We start from the raw sequence: 17162 nt of genomic DNA on the forward strand, positions 1-17162 counted from the left end.
AAAATAGTTTCTTTTTGTAAATCGCAGCTCTCGAGAAGCTCACAGGCTGCAAGTTGCAACTCACGCAAGTCGCCACCCCTCTCCCCACTCCTCCCCCAGCACCTCGGGAGGGCTTGGGGGAAAGCGGGGGTGGGGGAGCCACAAACACACACACCCCTGCTCTTACCTGCTTCCGATACGGGGTCCGGCTGCTGCCCGCCGCGCTGCTGTTGCTGTTGGGGAAGATCATCGCCCCGCCTGATCCCCGGCTCCCCCTCGGGATGGGGAGCAACTTTGGCGGCCGCCGGGCTGCGGCGCGGCGGAGCTGCAGGGCGCTCCCCGCCTCCGTGCCTTCCCCGCCGGCTGCGGCTCTTCGTTCCGCCCTCCCCGGCCCCCCTCTCCGCGCCGACCACTACCCCGCCGCGGCCGCCCAGCCTGCCATCAACGGCCTCTCATTGACCGCCGGCGGCTCCCCCAGCCCAGCCCAGCAGACCCCACCTCCCGCCGGCCTCAACCACCGCCCAGAAAGGAGGAGGGAGGGAGTGACACGAACGCCGAACCGCAGCGGGGAAGCGCGGAGCGGGCACGGCGCCCGCGGCCCGCCCCAGTGCTGCGCGGCGCGGCGCGGAGCGGGGCGGGGCAGCAGGGGAGGCGCGGAGCGGGGCGGTGGGCGCCCCCCGCGGTGCTGCAATGGTTGCGCCTAAGCGGGGGAGGGAAGGCGGCGGGTCCGCGGCAACTTGCGCTCGGTCCCGCGTGCTGCGCATTCCGCCGCGGGCCCGCGCCGAGATGGCTGGGGACACCCCGCAATTCCCCGGTTTATGCAGGGAGAGCTGATTTTTGTGTAACATACAGCACTCCCTCGGCCCGCCCCCCCAAACGGCAGGGCTGAGTGCTCTGTGCAATAAATACTGCAGGTCTTAACTCTCGAGTTTTTCTTGACTAGAGATGGGGAGAGCGGGGGAGGAACATCCGGTCAAAGCCCTCGTTAATGCCTCAGGGCAGTATTTGGGAAATGGGGAAATTCTGATTTTCTTCACAAAATTTGGGCCTGGGAAATGTTACGGTTCTTAGTCAACAAGACGGGACAGATGGAGAAAAGGGGTTTCCAACTTCACTCACTATTACTCTGCATTGTTTACATTATTACATTTACATTACCCAGTGACGCCAGTAATCTAGTTTCCGAGAAGTCCAGAGCTAGAGTTCTCTCAAGCCACTGAGTTTCTGATTGGTGACACTGCAGAAGACCACCTGGTACAGACATGCATCATCAGGCATCTTTTGGTTTCTCTTCCTCTTTCTGATAATACTATGGCCCTAGTGTCACACACACAAACATGACAATGGGAAACAGCTGGGAAGAAACAAAAATTTGCCAGGTAGTTCATTACTGAAAGGCAGAGTAACGTAGTGCCATCTCACAATGCTAGTATCTACAAAAGCCATAATCTTCAGTTACTCAGTTCCCTAAAAATAATCACCAAGTATTTTGGTATCCTAATATACTACCATCACAGATCAGAGCCCATCTGAGTACAGCCGATGGTGAGAAAGCACTGTTGCTTGGCAGAACTACATTCTGCATAACTTTCCTTTTTTTTTTTTTTTTTCCTCTTTCAAGTCCTAAAATGGATCTCATTCAGTTTGGCCTTGATTTGGTAACACAAGTTTGAGGGCTGCTAGTACTGGATGAAAAGCACTGCAGCCACATGGTGATCAGTGCCATTAAAAATGTTTGATGAAATAAGTTTGTACCGGCAGACTTTATGCCAGACCAGGTACTGTCTGTCTGTACTATCTTAACTTCACGCTCGATCGTGGATCATTTGCATTCCCACTGCTGGCATAAAGTTAGCACAGAGGCTTAAAGGCAGGACAAATTCACATTCCCTGGTTAAGGCTGTAGCCTCATGCCTGCTTTACAATGACATCAGTTGGCATCACTGCTGAAAAAAGCAATGGTTCGGCAACTGATTCTGGGTGAAACCTTTTTTTCTCTCTCTCTGATCAGGTTAGTTTTCTTCCAGATCATTTCCTTTGTCTGGTTCAGCATGTGGCTGTGCTACTGCTTGTGCCAGCGTGATGGAGGAGGTAGCATGGCAGCAAAAACAGGCAGGGGTGAGAGAGTGGATATGACTGCTTGTTTTGGCAGCAGTATCAGATTATATTGGCTTAATATGTTCATGTACCTGTGGCTTAATTTGATAGAAATGTAGCTGTGTGCTCATGCCTTCCCGAGATGTACTACATAGAGTAGGCAATCCGTGCTCCGGTCTTACGTATTATAGCCCCATGGTCGGAGATGACACAACCGGATTCAGTGCTGAAACACTGTCTTAAAGCAGCATAAACTGTAACGGTGACAGGCTACTTCTCCTGCTCAAATCTGTATTCCCAAATGAAAAATAGGAACAATATTTTTCTGCACCGTGTTCCGGTCACCAAAGGGGTGACAAAGCTTACATCTGCTACACCTACAGGAGGGCTTTGTTAGCTGCAGATGCGTAGAGTGACCACACCTTCCCCTCGCGGGGAAAAGCTTTTCAAAACCCATCAATCATCCCTTGCTTCCTTCCCTCTCCTCTTCCTGCCCCATCCCCCAGGGAAGAGGCTGGAGGGATGTAAACACTATATGCTCGACCATTCCCGGTCACTGTCATACCAGGGAAGGCACTCTAGAATATTCCAAAGCAGTATCTGAAGCGCTGCTGTCTTGCCCTCTCTTGCCACCACGGGTCCTGCAGCTTCCTGTGACTCGGACACAGATTCAGTATGTGACATATTTCCCTCAGTTACCATTACTCTCTTTCCTAACATATTAGGAAAACACACAACAAATAATCTAATCCTGTAAACATCTACTGGATCACAATCAAATGGTATCTGCTTATTTATTGTTGTTAAAGAAAAATGCATTACAGAATTTTCTGGGAAGAAAACCTTGATGTCCTATCCTAAGTGCTAACCTACCTGTTCTTTTTAAACAGCTTGAGTAATCTGTCTCCATTTTTGTCTCAAACGGACAAACGCCTTCCAATAGCTATGGCGAGGTTAGCAAGAATACAAGCCAGACTCCTTACAGCAGTGTGGCTGGAGGGAAGGGGACAGCAGACCTAAACTGAAATGAGAAGATGCTGACTGGACAGACGGACAGCCAGGCATTGCCTGGAGAGGCTGCGCAGTCTCCATCCTTGAACATTTTCAGGACCAGACTGTGTACAGCCCTAAGCAACCTGACCTGATCTCTTCGCTGATGCTGCTTGGGGCTGGAGGTTGGACTAGAGATCCCCTGAGGTACCTTCCAACCTGAACCTATGCTCATATGAAAAAGCTGCTTTATTCTTACTCCAGAACATAGGCAAAATTATTTCTGTGTAAAACCCTGTATTTGAGATTAAGTTGATAAGCCTCAAGATAATTCCCTGGACTTTTCAGTACACGTACAGTTCAAGACACTGATAACAGTTCCCCTGCATATTTTCTGGGATGCAAGAAGCATGCCTTGTTTGCAAAGAACAGTCTCAGTCTTACTCATTTAGCAATCCCAAAACAGAGACACCTAATCCATAAAATGTATACAGATGTGATAATTTAAATCATAATTTCAAGGACTTTATTATTAACTGTGTTACAACAGGTGTGAACAGACTTGCAGGTAGCCAGGCATCTTGCTGCTTACAGTAATAAATGAGCAATTCATTTTGATCCTGAGGGAAAAAGGTGACCATAGGGTCTAAGAAAATCTTTGTGTCTGTATAAATTATCTTCAGAGCTTCTTTAAATTACCCCGAGTTGCTTATTCAGAAATAAGGAAAACTTGCTGAGCAGAACTGGTGCATTTTGGAGCTACAAAGTTGTAATTACATGTTCTGTTTTCTTCTGGGTTTTTTATGTACAGTTCAGACATTTAGATTTGCAGAGAGACTGGGTAAATACAGAAAGAAAGATTTCTCTGAAAATCTGGAGACAACTGGAAGTCCTCAAGAATCCTTCCAGTAATCTTTATCAATCTTAACGAAGAGTAGACCAGCAAAACTAAGCCATTATTTTAAAAACAGTTCTACACATTTAAGCTGCTACTTTACTGTTTCTGTTCTAAATCAAATCCATGACTTCCCTCAAAATTCAGCCGAAGTAGCTATTTCCCCTCCGGGCATTCAGTGCCTCTGTTGGACAGATGGTCCCTCAGCCCTGGATCTGCTTTCAAAGGGAAACTTTCAGCCTATTGCAAACCCCAGAGTCCAGACTGGATCTCCTGAATTTCCTCCCAACCTTGCTCTCCTGGCCACTTCAGGGCCTCCTGAAGACGCATGAATGGAGGAGTGATTGTGGTCACCTCATTTCCCCACCTTGACAGGACCTAGAAGACCTATGGGCTTTCCACCGCAATGCTTACTTACTTCAGGATCCATCTTCTCATCACACCCAGACTTTGTAAAAAAATGCAAAGCGGAGTAGGCAGGAGGCTGAGCCACAACAATGTAAAAATACTTTGAAATACCCTGTACAAGCCAAGGAAACAGCATGCAGGGCTGAACTTTGAGAGATATTAAGCATTTCCTGAAAAGTGTTAATCATGGGGTATGGGACGCTAAGTATCATACAGAAGCAGATTTTTAATTTTAGGCTTCAATTCATCTATTCAGAACTGAAAGCAAGAAAAGCATTTATAACAGCCAAAGGAATAAAGTGAGCTTAATTACATGGGAAGCTCCTTTAGAGATAAATAATCTCATAATTAATTGTTTTTATTATTATTTAAGTATTCCCAGTACACAGGTAATGAAAAAAAAATCTCTATCTTGCTAAGTGAGGATGAGAAGGCAGTAGAAGTGGGACACAGTAATGCCATGAACATGCAAAACAGTTTCTATATAAAAGCTTCTGTAAATTTTCTTTTTTTTTTAGAAAAAGAAAATTTTTATAAAACAATGACTTCTGTGGAAGTATACACTCTACTAAGAGTGAGGTATTGCACACACAATGAGAAGTCGTTGTTTAAGAATGCAGTCTTCAAAATATATTCAACATTCAACTAGGAATATTTTCAACAATAAGAGAAGAATCTCCATGACGATCACAACCAAAAAGGGAAAATAAATAATCTTTTCCAGCTGTACCATTTCAAATATTGGTACCAAGATACCAAATTACTTATATTCCAATTCTGAATATGAAAAATAAATGCTATTTTATAACCGATTATAAAACACCTGTGCACAGTCACTATAATGGATTTCTTTTGATTCGAACCTATCAGCTCATTTTCTCTGGGAATCCTCCAACCTGTCTCTGATTTTCCCATCACCTCTACTGTGGAGTTTTTTTCCCTTAAATCCAACAAGGCTCTGTGAAAGTAAGAGCGGTCCTCTGCTCCCTTCAGCACACACAGAATGCCTCTGCTGTGGCCACTGGGTTTGTGCCTCCCAGGACATGTTTTGACTCCTCCTATTCATTTTAGCTTGCAGTTCATTCCTTCCATGCTTCCTTAAATGTTCTTGGAAGGATACTTTATAAATTGCACAATTATAAGTAATTGTTGCCATTCCTTCACTGATGACTAGTGTCAAGAATATGCACATAGAGAGCAACACAATCTCTTGTTAACGCCATGCCAGCATTTTGCATTATGGAATGCACTATCTATTCTTTGAAAGCCACGATATACAAGTATTTTCACTGTCAAACACCCCCTTCCTAAATATACCCTGTATATTCTGGGAAGGACAAGCATGAAACAGAATTACTGTAAGGGACTACTATGTACCAGGAATTTAAGGATGCTGCTCATAATCAGTAATTAAAATACAGGACAAATCCAATCTTGATTTATGGAATTAACTAGAATTACTCTAAAAGATCTGAATTCTGCCATTAGCTTGATAATGTTGCCAGACACTTGTTTGAAACTATAAAGCAAAGTCTGTTAACAGTTGCCAGATTTATTGTAGAACAAAATAATAAAGTCTGTCTGAAATGACAAAGTATATTGGTTTTGCTACTTTGTTATTAACTATGTAGGAAGTTGTTCATCATTATATTAAAACATATTTATGTTTTAAGTGAGACTACTAAGAAGAGCTCACTGTTCCAACATGCTTTCTTGTCTGTGTATTTTTTACATTTTGTGCAGAATAAATTTATGGAACAGTAGAAGACGACAGTGAAAATATTTGCCAAGTATTTTCTAGGAAACAATGATTCTATGCAGCTATTTCATTTTTTAATATATTTTACATATTTACATTTTAATACAAATATTAATAAAAGATGAAGCAAAATCTGGAAATACAGACATATTTTTTCTAAAACTTCAGAATGACTATGGTTCTAACATAGGGTTGTATCTGTTGGTTCTCCAACAGAAAAGAGGCTCTTTCCAGCCCCGGTTTGTTCAGTTTTGGTGTGCTGGACTTTCTTGGGTGAAATTTTTCATTGTATGAGCCAGGCTTGAATGGTTACTATTTCACTAGAATCTTAAAAATAAGGAAGAAAATAAATGAAAAGACTCCTACAATTAAAATATGTTTAATGATTGAAAACAGTTAATGACACTGAAAAGATAAATCACTGCGCAGTGGTTAGACTGGAAGGTCTGACCGAAAATCAACCAGACATAAATTTTATTCCTTTGTGTGTTGTTTTCTTGGTATCTAAGTCTGTGAAATAGATTCAGATTTGTCAGTTCTCTGCGGTTATGGAAAAAAAAAAAATCAGAGCTTTACCTGGTCTTTCCACATCTATAAAATGGGACATATACTTTGAAGCCTTGAATGAAACATGCATTATTTGCATTATAAGCAAATTTTGTACTACAGCAATGAGGAGTGGACTGGAATCGCAACACACACTATATCTAAAATGGTTCATTATGGAAAAAGAGGGAAAGGCAAAAAAAGGCACTTAAAATATGATATGCCAAAAAAGATGGAGTTCTCGTCACTAGTGCAAAACCAGACTTGCACCCTCAAGCGATGGGCTTGAAGAGTACCTGAGGAAAAACCAGACCAGATACCGCTCTGCACACCTCTGCTGCAGACAGCAGTCACACTGGCAGGAGCAACAAGCCAGGCAGGAGATTGTGCATGGTAGGTGTATACAGGTGGGTATCTTGGAGCAAAACCACATAACACAGCTCTTTCCAAACAATGTTGTTGTCCTAAGATGACTCTTCCTTTTTTTTTTTTTTTCTTTCCCTGGAACGAAGTACTGTTGTGTTTGTTCAACAAATACTAGTGGTCAAGTGAAGAACTGACAGCTCTACCTGCTGACAAGCACTGTGCAAATTTTTCCTGTTCTCACACACATCCCTGTCAATTAACCTCATTTCTGACCTGCAAATGTCTTTACGGTGCTCAAACTCCCCGGAGTATGCTGACAGCACTGTACTGGTTCGCCAGTGTCCATGTACATCATCTCAGTTGGAGTGTGAGAAACTAATTTCCATATAGATTTCAAAGGGGCATATAAATTTTATCAGTTTCAAAATTATAGCCTTTACCCTCCAAGTTTGTTTTATAATCGCATATAAACAGAAAGACATTTGTTTATAACACACAATCTGATTATAACAATCTAATTTAGTGTACGAAGGGAAGAAACAAGATCATGTGGCAGAAGTTAAGCAAATATTCAAAAATTAGTCTGAATCTTATCTCATTTTCAGTATCTTTAAAATAAACGTATCCACATAAACCTTGACAGAATTTTTCCTGAAGTACCTGGTGTAGCTTACATCTCTGACAGGCATTATGGTTTTCTGTCTTCCAAAGAAGCTATAAGCTGGGGGGTTTTCCCATAAAAATGCATGCTGTACCCCTCCGAGTTTTGAAATTGCATACTAGTTACATTGATAGCACCTACACACCACCAATATAACACAGAACAAAACGATTGACACATCTTCAGAATAAGAAAATTCTTCCTCCCGTCTAAATTCAGCACTCATAAATGTCATCTGCCCGGCGGTCATGGCAATAGAAGATCTCCACCAGCAAGGCACTCGGCATCTGAAGTGGAAGGTTCCACTGATGCCCCACAGAGAGTGAAAAGCAGGAGCAGAACACCAAAGCCATTTCCTGGCACACCATACCACCGTCGGCTCCTAACAGGTTTTTTCCACTTCCATGCTGAGCTAAACTAGCAACAAACTTCATTGCTATCCCATGTCTGTGTCTTCATCATTTCAGTTCCTGTAATTTTAAATTCAGAGATGATTTGAATATTTATGTTCAGTAATCAGTAAATTAATCAAGATGGCTAGGACAATTTATTTCAGGGAGTAATTCACAGAGTTATTTACTAATTGTTCTATACTAAGTGTCATGGGCTGGCAGCAGCACAAATCGTGGTGGGAAAATATTTCATTGCATCATAATTAAGTTTCATATTTATTTAGGTAAATAGATTCTTAAAGCTGCTTTCAACACAGTCTCTCCAGTTGGATTCAAAGTATCTATCAGATACTGCACAACCATATTTCACAGGTCTGTTCATCAATATCAGTGCAAATAAAGATAAAACCTGGCATGAAATCCTGGCCTGGTCAACAGGAGCTTTACCAGTGGGTCCCAGATTTTACCCAGAATGAAAGCACTTAAACTGGGCTGTTGTGAACCACTGAGTGCCCTTTTCTGCTCGGGGATGCTGAAAAGGAGATCTTCTGCTCCTTTCCCCCTTCCTGCTCTGAGCTTCATGGTTCCGAGCCCTTTGCTTGATCCTCTCTTTCTTTTGCTTGCTGGTTCAACTGACCCAGCAGAAATTTGCTTTTCTTTCTGCCATGACTGGGAGTTGAGTTGGGTCACGGAGGTGACTAACAAGACCATCACAAGTGAAGTGGCAGGAGCACGCATCCAGGAGAAGGCAAAGGGGGTAAGGTGTGTGTCCCCATGGGAGGAGGTGCTGCTGCCTGGGTGGCTTCTCTCGGTGTAGGGCTACCTCATGGGATTTTACTCAGAACATTTTTCACTGGCAACCACTTTTTTAACCATGCATTTCCAGTCAAATTCCAGAAAAGAGAGGTTATTGCAACAACCAGACCACGGCCATTTTGTGCAGATGTGCTGCAACAGAGTTGAGTGAACAAGTTCGGATAACATAAGAATTAGGTTGAACTTTTGCCCCTAGTTCCAGCATTCTTTGAAGTTCTTCACTGCCTTGGCAACTCCTTCCTCTATCTTCCTCTATTGCAGCTTCTGTCAGAGGCTCTGCATAGCCAGGATTTTCTCCATTCTGGGATCTTCAAAAAGAATTTTGCACTAAGCTCCCCAGGGACCAGATCTTCACAATGTTTCAGCGCTCGCAGTGCAACTTGCTGCACTTCTATCTGAGCAGAGCAAAACTCCCAGCAGTGTTTGCTGAACGGGGCTTTAAGACAAAAAGGATTTCAGCAAATGGCTATGGGAACCTTCCAGAACTACTTACGAGGAGGAAACAGATTATCTTCTTCTAGCGGGAAGCAGATTTGGATAATTTTCACTCTAGTATTTTAACATGAATCTACGTGAACACGTGCCCTTGCGTACACGTCAGGTTTGTTACCTGACCATCAACACTACCAGATAAAGAACTGCCCACTTCAGGACCTGACTGGGTTGTCCCCTAACGTCACCCAGAAGTGCATTAACAAAGACAAGCGGGTACTGTCATAATATTGTTCGTGACCCTAAAACACAGACAATTTACCCTTCACTGTTTTAAACATCTTTGAAAAGTTTTCACGAGTATTTGTTTGCATAATTATAGATGGAGCTTTGTTGTATTTTTCACAGTTCTCAGATATGGTTTAACCTGATGGCTGAACTCTACACCAAAATACTGTATTTGGTGAAGCATACACAAAATTATGTTTGGACAAACAGATGGATTTTGGGGACCTGCAGATAACACTGCTGCAGAACACAGGCTTCGGTACTGTAGAAGCGACGAGAGGTTAATGGCTTGGAAAGGCAAACACACTTGCTTCTTATACCTTCACTGTAATCAGTTACTTTACAGCAGACAGTCTCATTACTATAAATTGTAACTAGAGGCATTTTTGCCTTGCAAAGGAATTCATAAAAACATGTCAGATCATGTCAGCTGAGATGTTATATAAATCACATTCTGTACAAACTGAAAAAATACATTTTGCATCCAAGAAATTTCAGATTGTTTTCTGAGTAGAGCCCACTGTTTCACAACTCAAGAAGAGTTTTTATCAGAATTACAGACACCATTTAAAAGACATGAAAAGAAAGTTGAAAATCTAAATATGCCTAAATGCTTCCATTTTAATCCCCTTGTTCTTTTTATTTCCACTGAAGCTGCTACTTCATTCCACAGAAGGGTTGGTTCCCAACGCTGCCTCAGACCATTTAAGCATACGCATTAACTTCTGCGCTTGCATGTATGCAATCTAGTGACATTACCTGGAGAAAAAGGAGCGGTCTTAAATCAACTACAAACGTACTGACAAGAAGTATGCGTAAAGAAAAATCCTTATGTTGCAATACTAATTTCAACTGCAGGCCCCTGACACCAGTCACTAAAACCTCTGAAACCTACTAACATCTTTGACATTACTAGCTCTTTAGCTTTTTTTTTATCTACTTCAGTATTCGGTAACTCGAGAAAGAATAAATCCTTTTTCCTAGCGACGACATACAATATGACGGTTCATGTGAGTAAATCATGTAGGCACATGATTTTGCAGGAACTAGGCCAGAGTGAAAAAAAGCCTGAGAGCTGTATTAATCCCTTGGTGACCATATTCAGTGGGCCATGCTGGCTACACCAGCAGGTTTGACCAAAGCGTTCTTACTCACAGAATGGAAAAGAAAAATAGGAGAAGCTAAAACTTTGAGATATAAATGACTTAAAGTGCAAAATAAGGTCCAATCTGAATCTTCATTTAAAAATTTAAACAATAAATTACATATTTTGTATCAAAACACGTAAAATCTGAACACCACACCATTCAAACAGAATCACACACAACAAGTAACTTGTGTTGAGCTTCCTTACTGTAGTTTTTACTAGTGTCACTGTAGAATACAGAAAAAAATCCGTTTATTTTCCTTAAAAAAAATCAGCGTAAGTCTTTGAAATGTCACCAATGTAGACAGCCTTTAATTTTTTTAACAAAACAAAAGGCAGTTTTAAATTAACTAAAAGGTTAATTCTAGAATGCATTACCGTAACATTTCCATTTAAAATAATATATCCTCTTATAATCTATATTTTAGATTTCTTGACTACAGTTGGTTTGAATGCTTAAAATTGTCTAATTACTGATTTTCTATTATGTTTGGCTGATAAAATTCAAGACATGAAGCAAAACTGTGCGAGAACTCCTTTGTTCAAATGTTAAAATAGCAAGGCAATGTGCCTCTCATTAACTACCAGCTACTTTTTGATTGTCAGTGTCGATTGCCTGCTAGGCAGCTCACCCTACAATGGAAATGATTTTATGATACCAACCTATGGATCTTAGTTTCTGCTGGACTACTAGACTGCTCTTTTCAAGAACTGTAAACTATAAAGTAAACATACTGAAAAGGGAAAAAAAAAAAGTCATGCCTTTTCATGCTGAGAAACTCCAGGCTTCAGATGACGCATAGTACTTAATGCTATTTACTGTACCACTGTAATTATTTGGTAGCTGATCAAACTAATAAACATACCATTTGGCAGAGTGGGTACTTGTAGTGAGTAGATGTGAGCTCTTTTTTTTTTTCACTGAGACTTTGCTACTCCTTTCGTATCTCATCTGATTTAAGAGATGTCTCTCCCTGCCACAGCATTCCCTCTCCACGTCCACGCCAGCCACTGATTCCACCCTTCGCAGCAGACATTACCACACTCCTTAGCTGGACTGAATCGACTGTTCATGCGGGTGTGCTATGAAGTGGAAAAGTAAACTGATACATTTTAAATCTACAGATATACATATACAATTTTCCTAATGGATTGATTTCCCAGTTCTGATGCAGACAGCAGCTGGAAGACATAACAGGCTTGGCTAGACCCGGGCACAGAGGCAGCAACTTCTAAATCCCACCCAACTGCTGAGGGAGCAGCGGTGCTGAGATGCAGTCTGACTGCAGAGCCCTGACCAGACTCAAAACTGAAAGCAAGCAGCTACTCAGGGTTTTATGTAGCAGCACATAAAATATTTTCATTTCAAGAGACATTTGCAAACACAGAATGTCCTTAGTTTTGTCTTCGGATCTCAATTACACTTGCAAATGAAATCATCTTTGTTTAAAACCATACTTTAGGGAAAGACATTGCAATATACTATATGCTTGGAAACAAATGAATAAAGCTGCACAAAGAGAAGGAAAATGGTGTGATTTATCCATCTGACTATCAGTGGTTTAAAAAACAAAGTGGAGATGTTGCACATTTAACAAAAAGCTTAAGTTCACAAATTTCCTCACATGTACGGCAAATCTTTCTTTAAAAGCTGAAATCATGGCTACAGTAACTTCCTATTCAGTCATTTCCTTAATTAAACCATTGAACTTTAATGTGAAATACAGCCATTACAGAACCAGAAAGGAATCTGAACAATAACAATCTAGTCAAATGGGCAGTGCAATAACCAACAGTGATGTCAAGAGCACTGGCTGATGCTTTTTGGTCTGAATCAATTATGCTGTGATTCCCTGAGATAGTAAATCAAGTTTTAAGAAACTCTATACTAGATCAAAGCTGCACTAGCAACAGGATGCGATGCAGTGAATACTCAGCACAAATGGGCTCTCCTTGGTAAAAGTTATTTAAAAAACAAACTGCATGTCCTTTTTTTTCCAAATTTTGGAAAGGTGACAACTTTAGTCCAGCGATACACATGCCTTATCACAGTCTCCAACATTTGTACTGCTCTGTAACTGAAGATTACCCAGACAGAGGCATTTTTTAGTCCCTTTTTGTCTCCTTTCTACTCCAACATCACAGTCCCCAGTGGCACCCAAAATCTCAGTGTTCTCATTTTAAACAGGCTCTTTCCCTTGGACAGTCACTGCATTCATGCCTGTCTTTCCCTCCCACAAATGATCTAAATAACCAAAAAGCCAACTCCTTGGCAGACGCTGTTCACCACTGCTCAACCCAGGGCAGTGTCTGCTGCATCAGAGACAGTGAGTGCGTCCCCTTAGTGGTGCCAGAACCTCCTCCTGGCTCAGGAGCTGGTGATACACCGTCTGCATTCAGCCAAGACCCTTGCACGTCTACGATCATAAGCCCTGTACTGTGCACTCTGCCTCAGCAGCAGCAGTGCAGCTGGTGTGTGCTCCTCCCTGATCTGGATCACATTCGCACAGACAAGCAGTCCCACAGGGCACAGATCTGCCATTAATGACCACGGGATGGACCACAGCATTAGGTTTTGATACTATTAGCTCTTTTTTCATAGAATCATAGAATGGTTTGGGTTGGAAGGGACCTCAAAGATCATCTAGTTCCAACCCCCCTGCTATGGGCAGGGACAGACAGTAATAATTTTGCGAGTCTCCAGTTACACAGCCAGCTCACGCTCTGGGTAGGTGCGAAGGGTCGCAGAGTCACTGCAGGGAAGGACAGCATCTGTTTTTCTGGCTGGCTTAGGGTGCCGGGGCGTAGTGTCTTCCTGAAGATGCAGGGCCACTAGCTGATCAAAACCGAAAGCACCTTCGTTTTTAAGGGATCGTAGGTCATTAATAAATAAGAGTAAAAAAACAGTTTACAGAACAAATGCTATCAAAATTCTGGTGTCTGCTATAGGCAGAATACATATACTTACACAAATCCTGACATTTGATCAGGATATTTTTGATTGGCATAATCAAAGATTTTGCAAAATAATTGAAAATACATATACACTGACTTTTTTTTTTTTTGGTCTTACATATTTTATGCCCCTTAACACTGAAAGTGAAAGACATATTAGATACGTGAAACCGACTGATCCAATGGATCCACGCCTACTGTACTTGGGTTACACTTAGACTTTAAATTGGGCTGAAGGGAATGTTTAATCGTTAAGTGTAAACCTTGTTGCACAGATTGATACTCAGTGAAACGGGCATACTAAAATTTACAGTCTTTCCAGGTATCACTATACCTCCAAGAATTTATTAAAAAAATAAAAACAACAACAAACCCCAAACCAAAAAACCCAGACAAAACCTCAGCGTTAAGAGATTATTTTTAAGACAATGATTTGTTCAGGCTGTGGAGTAAGACACAACAGTGTTCTCTCCTCTGCCTCAAACGAGGCCCTTCTAAATGTTTCTCCTAGCTGATTTTATTCTAATTGCTAAAAAAACCCTTAAAGATAAAAATCAAAAAAATCCCTTAATTATGCATTTTAAAGTGCATGTTGTCTGCAGTTTGATCCAGCTCCCAGACAGTGGGATTTTTTTTTTCCCCATGTATTCAAGAGGAACGGTAGGTATCATGTTGCTAACTTCAACACCGCAATCTGATTTACGCAGGCCAGCCCAAGTGGATGGCTACTGGAATCAGCTGGGTTCTTTTATGGGTACGAGATAAAACTGTACAGATAACAGCAAAGATTGAGTGCTAGGGCTAGGGGCTGCCGATTTATCTAATTGGCTGCACTAACATATCAACAGTCTCTCCCTGGCTTTGCCAGCAGAACGCTGCATGGGAGCAGGCAGTGCCCCAGTGCACGCTGCTGGACCCTGCCTTTACCTTACGCTGGAAATGCCCTGCAGCGGAGATTTCTGCAGAAACAGAGATCTTATTTTCACAGGTGTAAAGCCAAAGTCATGACTTTTTGGTCCAGCTTACAAAATCGAATTTGGGATGAATCCTGGATTTCCCTGTTGCTAGGTGATTGTAAAGCACCGCAAGTAGCAATGAGCTAGTAATTAAGTAATAATAGCCATAATAATATTGCGAAAGTCATATATACTAGATAAGACTGTGATCCTGCTGGATGATATCATGCTAACCAACTACTTTTCCCTCGAAATTAAAGGCAAATGTAGATGATATTTGGTAACATGCTATTATTAATACTACTTTTACTTTACAAACTCTATTAAGAGAAATATTTTTCAGTAGTTGTTTAATAAAAAAACAGTACTTGTATAACAACCCCGTTAAACAAACAGCCTGACACACAGAGATACTGAGGCTTTGTTTGTAATGAAGATACTTTATTAAAGGGAAAATAAATCTGCTTCTGGGCTGGATCTCCAAATTGAAAGGGTTTTTCAGGTGATGGAAGTGAGCATTGTGCTGGCTCTCAGGCCTGATTACTTCCTGCAGGGATGGTTTTGTCATTGTGCCACCACCCCTCCCCTATGACTTCTAAACAACCCAGGGTCACTGTGTCCTCTCTTTAATTAGTATCTCACTGCTGGAGGGAGGGGAGAATGTCAAGAAAAAAAAAAGAATGAGAAGACACTGTAAACAAAGGTCCTCAGGGGCATCTTAACAATTTGGACAAGGAATGGGAAAAATGCTCAGTTCTTTTGTTGGCGGTAAAAAGGAAAAAAAGTGGTTGGGGTGAGCAGAATTTTAATTTTAGTTATATGAATTTGGATAAAATAAAGAGAAATCATGCTAAGAAAAAACCTAATTTTGTTCCCAAAAGGGCTTTATCATCTAACAGATAAGTATATAATCTACATTTTACAAGAAAGCCAAGCAAAATACGGTGTTCCAACCATAAAGCAGCCGAAGCCCCAAGGTATACTCTGCTTCCCTAAGAGCCATAGCCAAGCTCGAGTGGGGCAAAAGCAATTATTTTTATTTCCATTAAAAGAAAACTTCCAATATATATTTTTTGTACAAAAGTATTTGTACTGCAATGAGTAGTCTGTTGCATTACTGCAACTTACACCTATGCTTTCCACAAAAAAATACAGACATTCCAAAAATAAAATAGCATATAAAACAATAAGAAACCCACCACCTCACACTAGAATTAACTTGCCCTGAAAGTTCTCTAGACTAATGAATCATAAAAATTACAAATACTACTAAAGACTGTCCTTATCAAATGGGCAATGTTGTGCCTATGAACAGACGGATTAAAAGTCAAAACATATACATTTTTTACTTTCCAGAATCTACAACATGACACATAGGAGAAATTTTGCATGTGTTTTGTTACCTAAATACAGCCAAAAGGTCAATGCTTACACAAAATTTAACTTTTCTTAGTATTTAGAGTATTTGACAATATTTCAGATGACTCTCTTTTCTGTCCTGTCCTGGTAAATCAGGAAGTGAAACTTGATTTTAAAGCAAAATCTGTTTAAAGCTGACGGCATGACAAGTTTAATGGCAGTGTGTCAGTCACTTGGCTAGCTATTGTAGCACATGGTAGGTGGCCTTCCCCCTCCCGGAATTTCCTGCTCCAAGGTAGGCCCTTAGGTCACCCATGCCATGAGTGAAGGGAAAAGGAAGGGAAACCACACAGGCTTCAGAAGAAAACCATCCATGCAAGGAGTTGCAGAAGACAGACATGTTTGGAATATCCCAGTGGAAACGAGAGCCCCAAATGCAACCTGGAGCCGTCACTCGCACCCAGTCCTAGCGCCTGCTGCCTTGAGCATTTAGGAGCAATCCCTCAATTTCTGCTACCAACGTGGTCACGGTTTTATGTAAAATAATGAAATGCTAATAAGGAAGATGGGGAATAGACTCTAACCTGTGGCTATGGCACTCATCCCAAAAGTAAGAAAACCACATTCGAATCTTTGCCCTTATATTCTGCTTCCAAGCTACTGAATGCAGAAATATATGCAAAATATATTTAGATCCTTAGCTGGTACCTAATTCTATAGGTGCCTAAGGCAGGACTTGACTGGAGTGCCCCAATGACTGATTGAGCCCCTTAAAGGATTTAAACATTCTGTCCCTCTGTTAAAAATTTAAATACCACTGAGCAATTTGGGTTTGGTATGTTGTTCCTTTTGGTCTTGTTTTGAAGTCCCGGACCATGAAGTCAGATGAACAGACTGATGTTAACAATTCTAACGTGCACCTTCAGTACATGGATGCTTTCGGTTTTGGTTTGCATTTTGAAGCTTATGTACCCTGAGCAGCGTAGTCACCGCAAGGTGGGTTTCAGCTTCAATGGCACAAGGCTGGCTGCAAGCTGAGCATTATTCCGTGGTTTTAGTCTATACCGCAAGAGTGACATTTACCACTATGCAGGCTAGCTCAGTTTCTACCTTTGG

At 41.5% G+C, this 17162-nt stretch overlaps 1 protein-coding gene across 4 annotated transcripts in view; it reads right to left on the reverse strand.

Annotated features, from left to right (window-relative positions):
• RBMS1 (RNA binding motif single stranded interacting protein 1) overlaps window positions 1-17162 on the reverse strand; it is a 144525-nt gene that overhangs the window by 91033 nt on the left and 36330 nt on the right. Inside the window, exon 1 of one of the 4 annotated variants that reach the window (XM_054829754.1) lies at window positions 167-568. The exons of 2 other annotated variants lie outside the window; for them this stretch is intronic. In XM_054829754.1, coding sequence (XP_054685729.1) covers window positions 167-229 — 63 coding nt within the window. In that variant the 5' untranslated portion in view covers window positions 230-568. Of the gene's footprint in view, window positions 1-166; window positions 569-17162 lie in introns of those variants that run through there. One more of the 4 variants, XM_054829753.1, reaches the window with a different exon arrangement.

This window comes from Grus americana, chromosome 6 (genome assembly GCF_028858705.1).
Source record: "Grus americana isolate bGruAme1 chromosome 6, bGruAme1.mat, whole genome shotgun sequence".
Lineage (NCBI taxonomy): Eukaryota > Metazoa > Chordata > Aves > Gruiformes > Gruidae > Grus > Grus americana.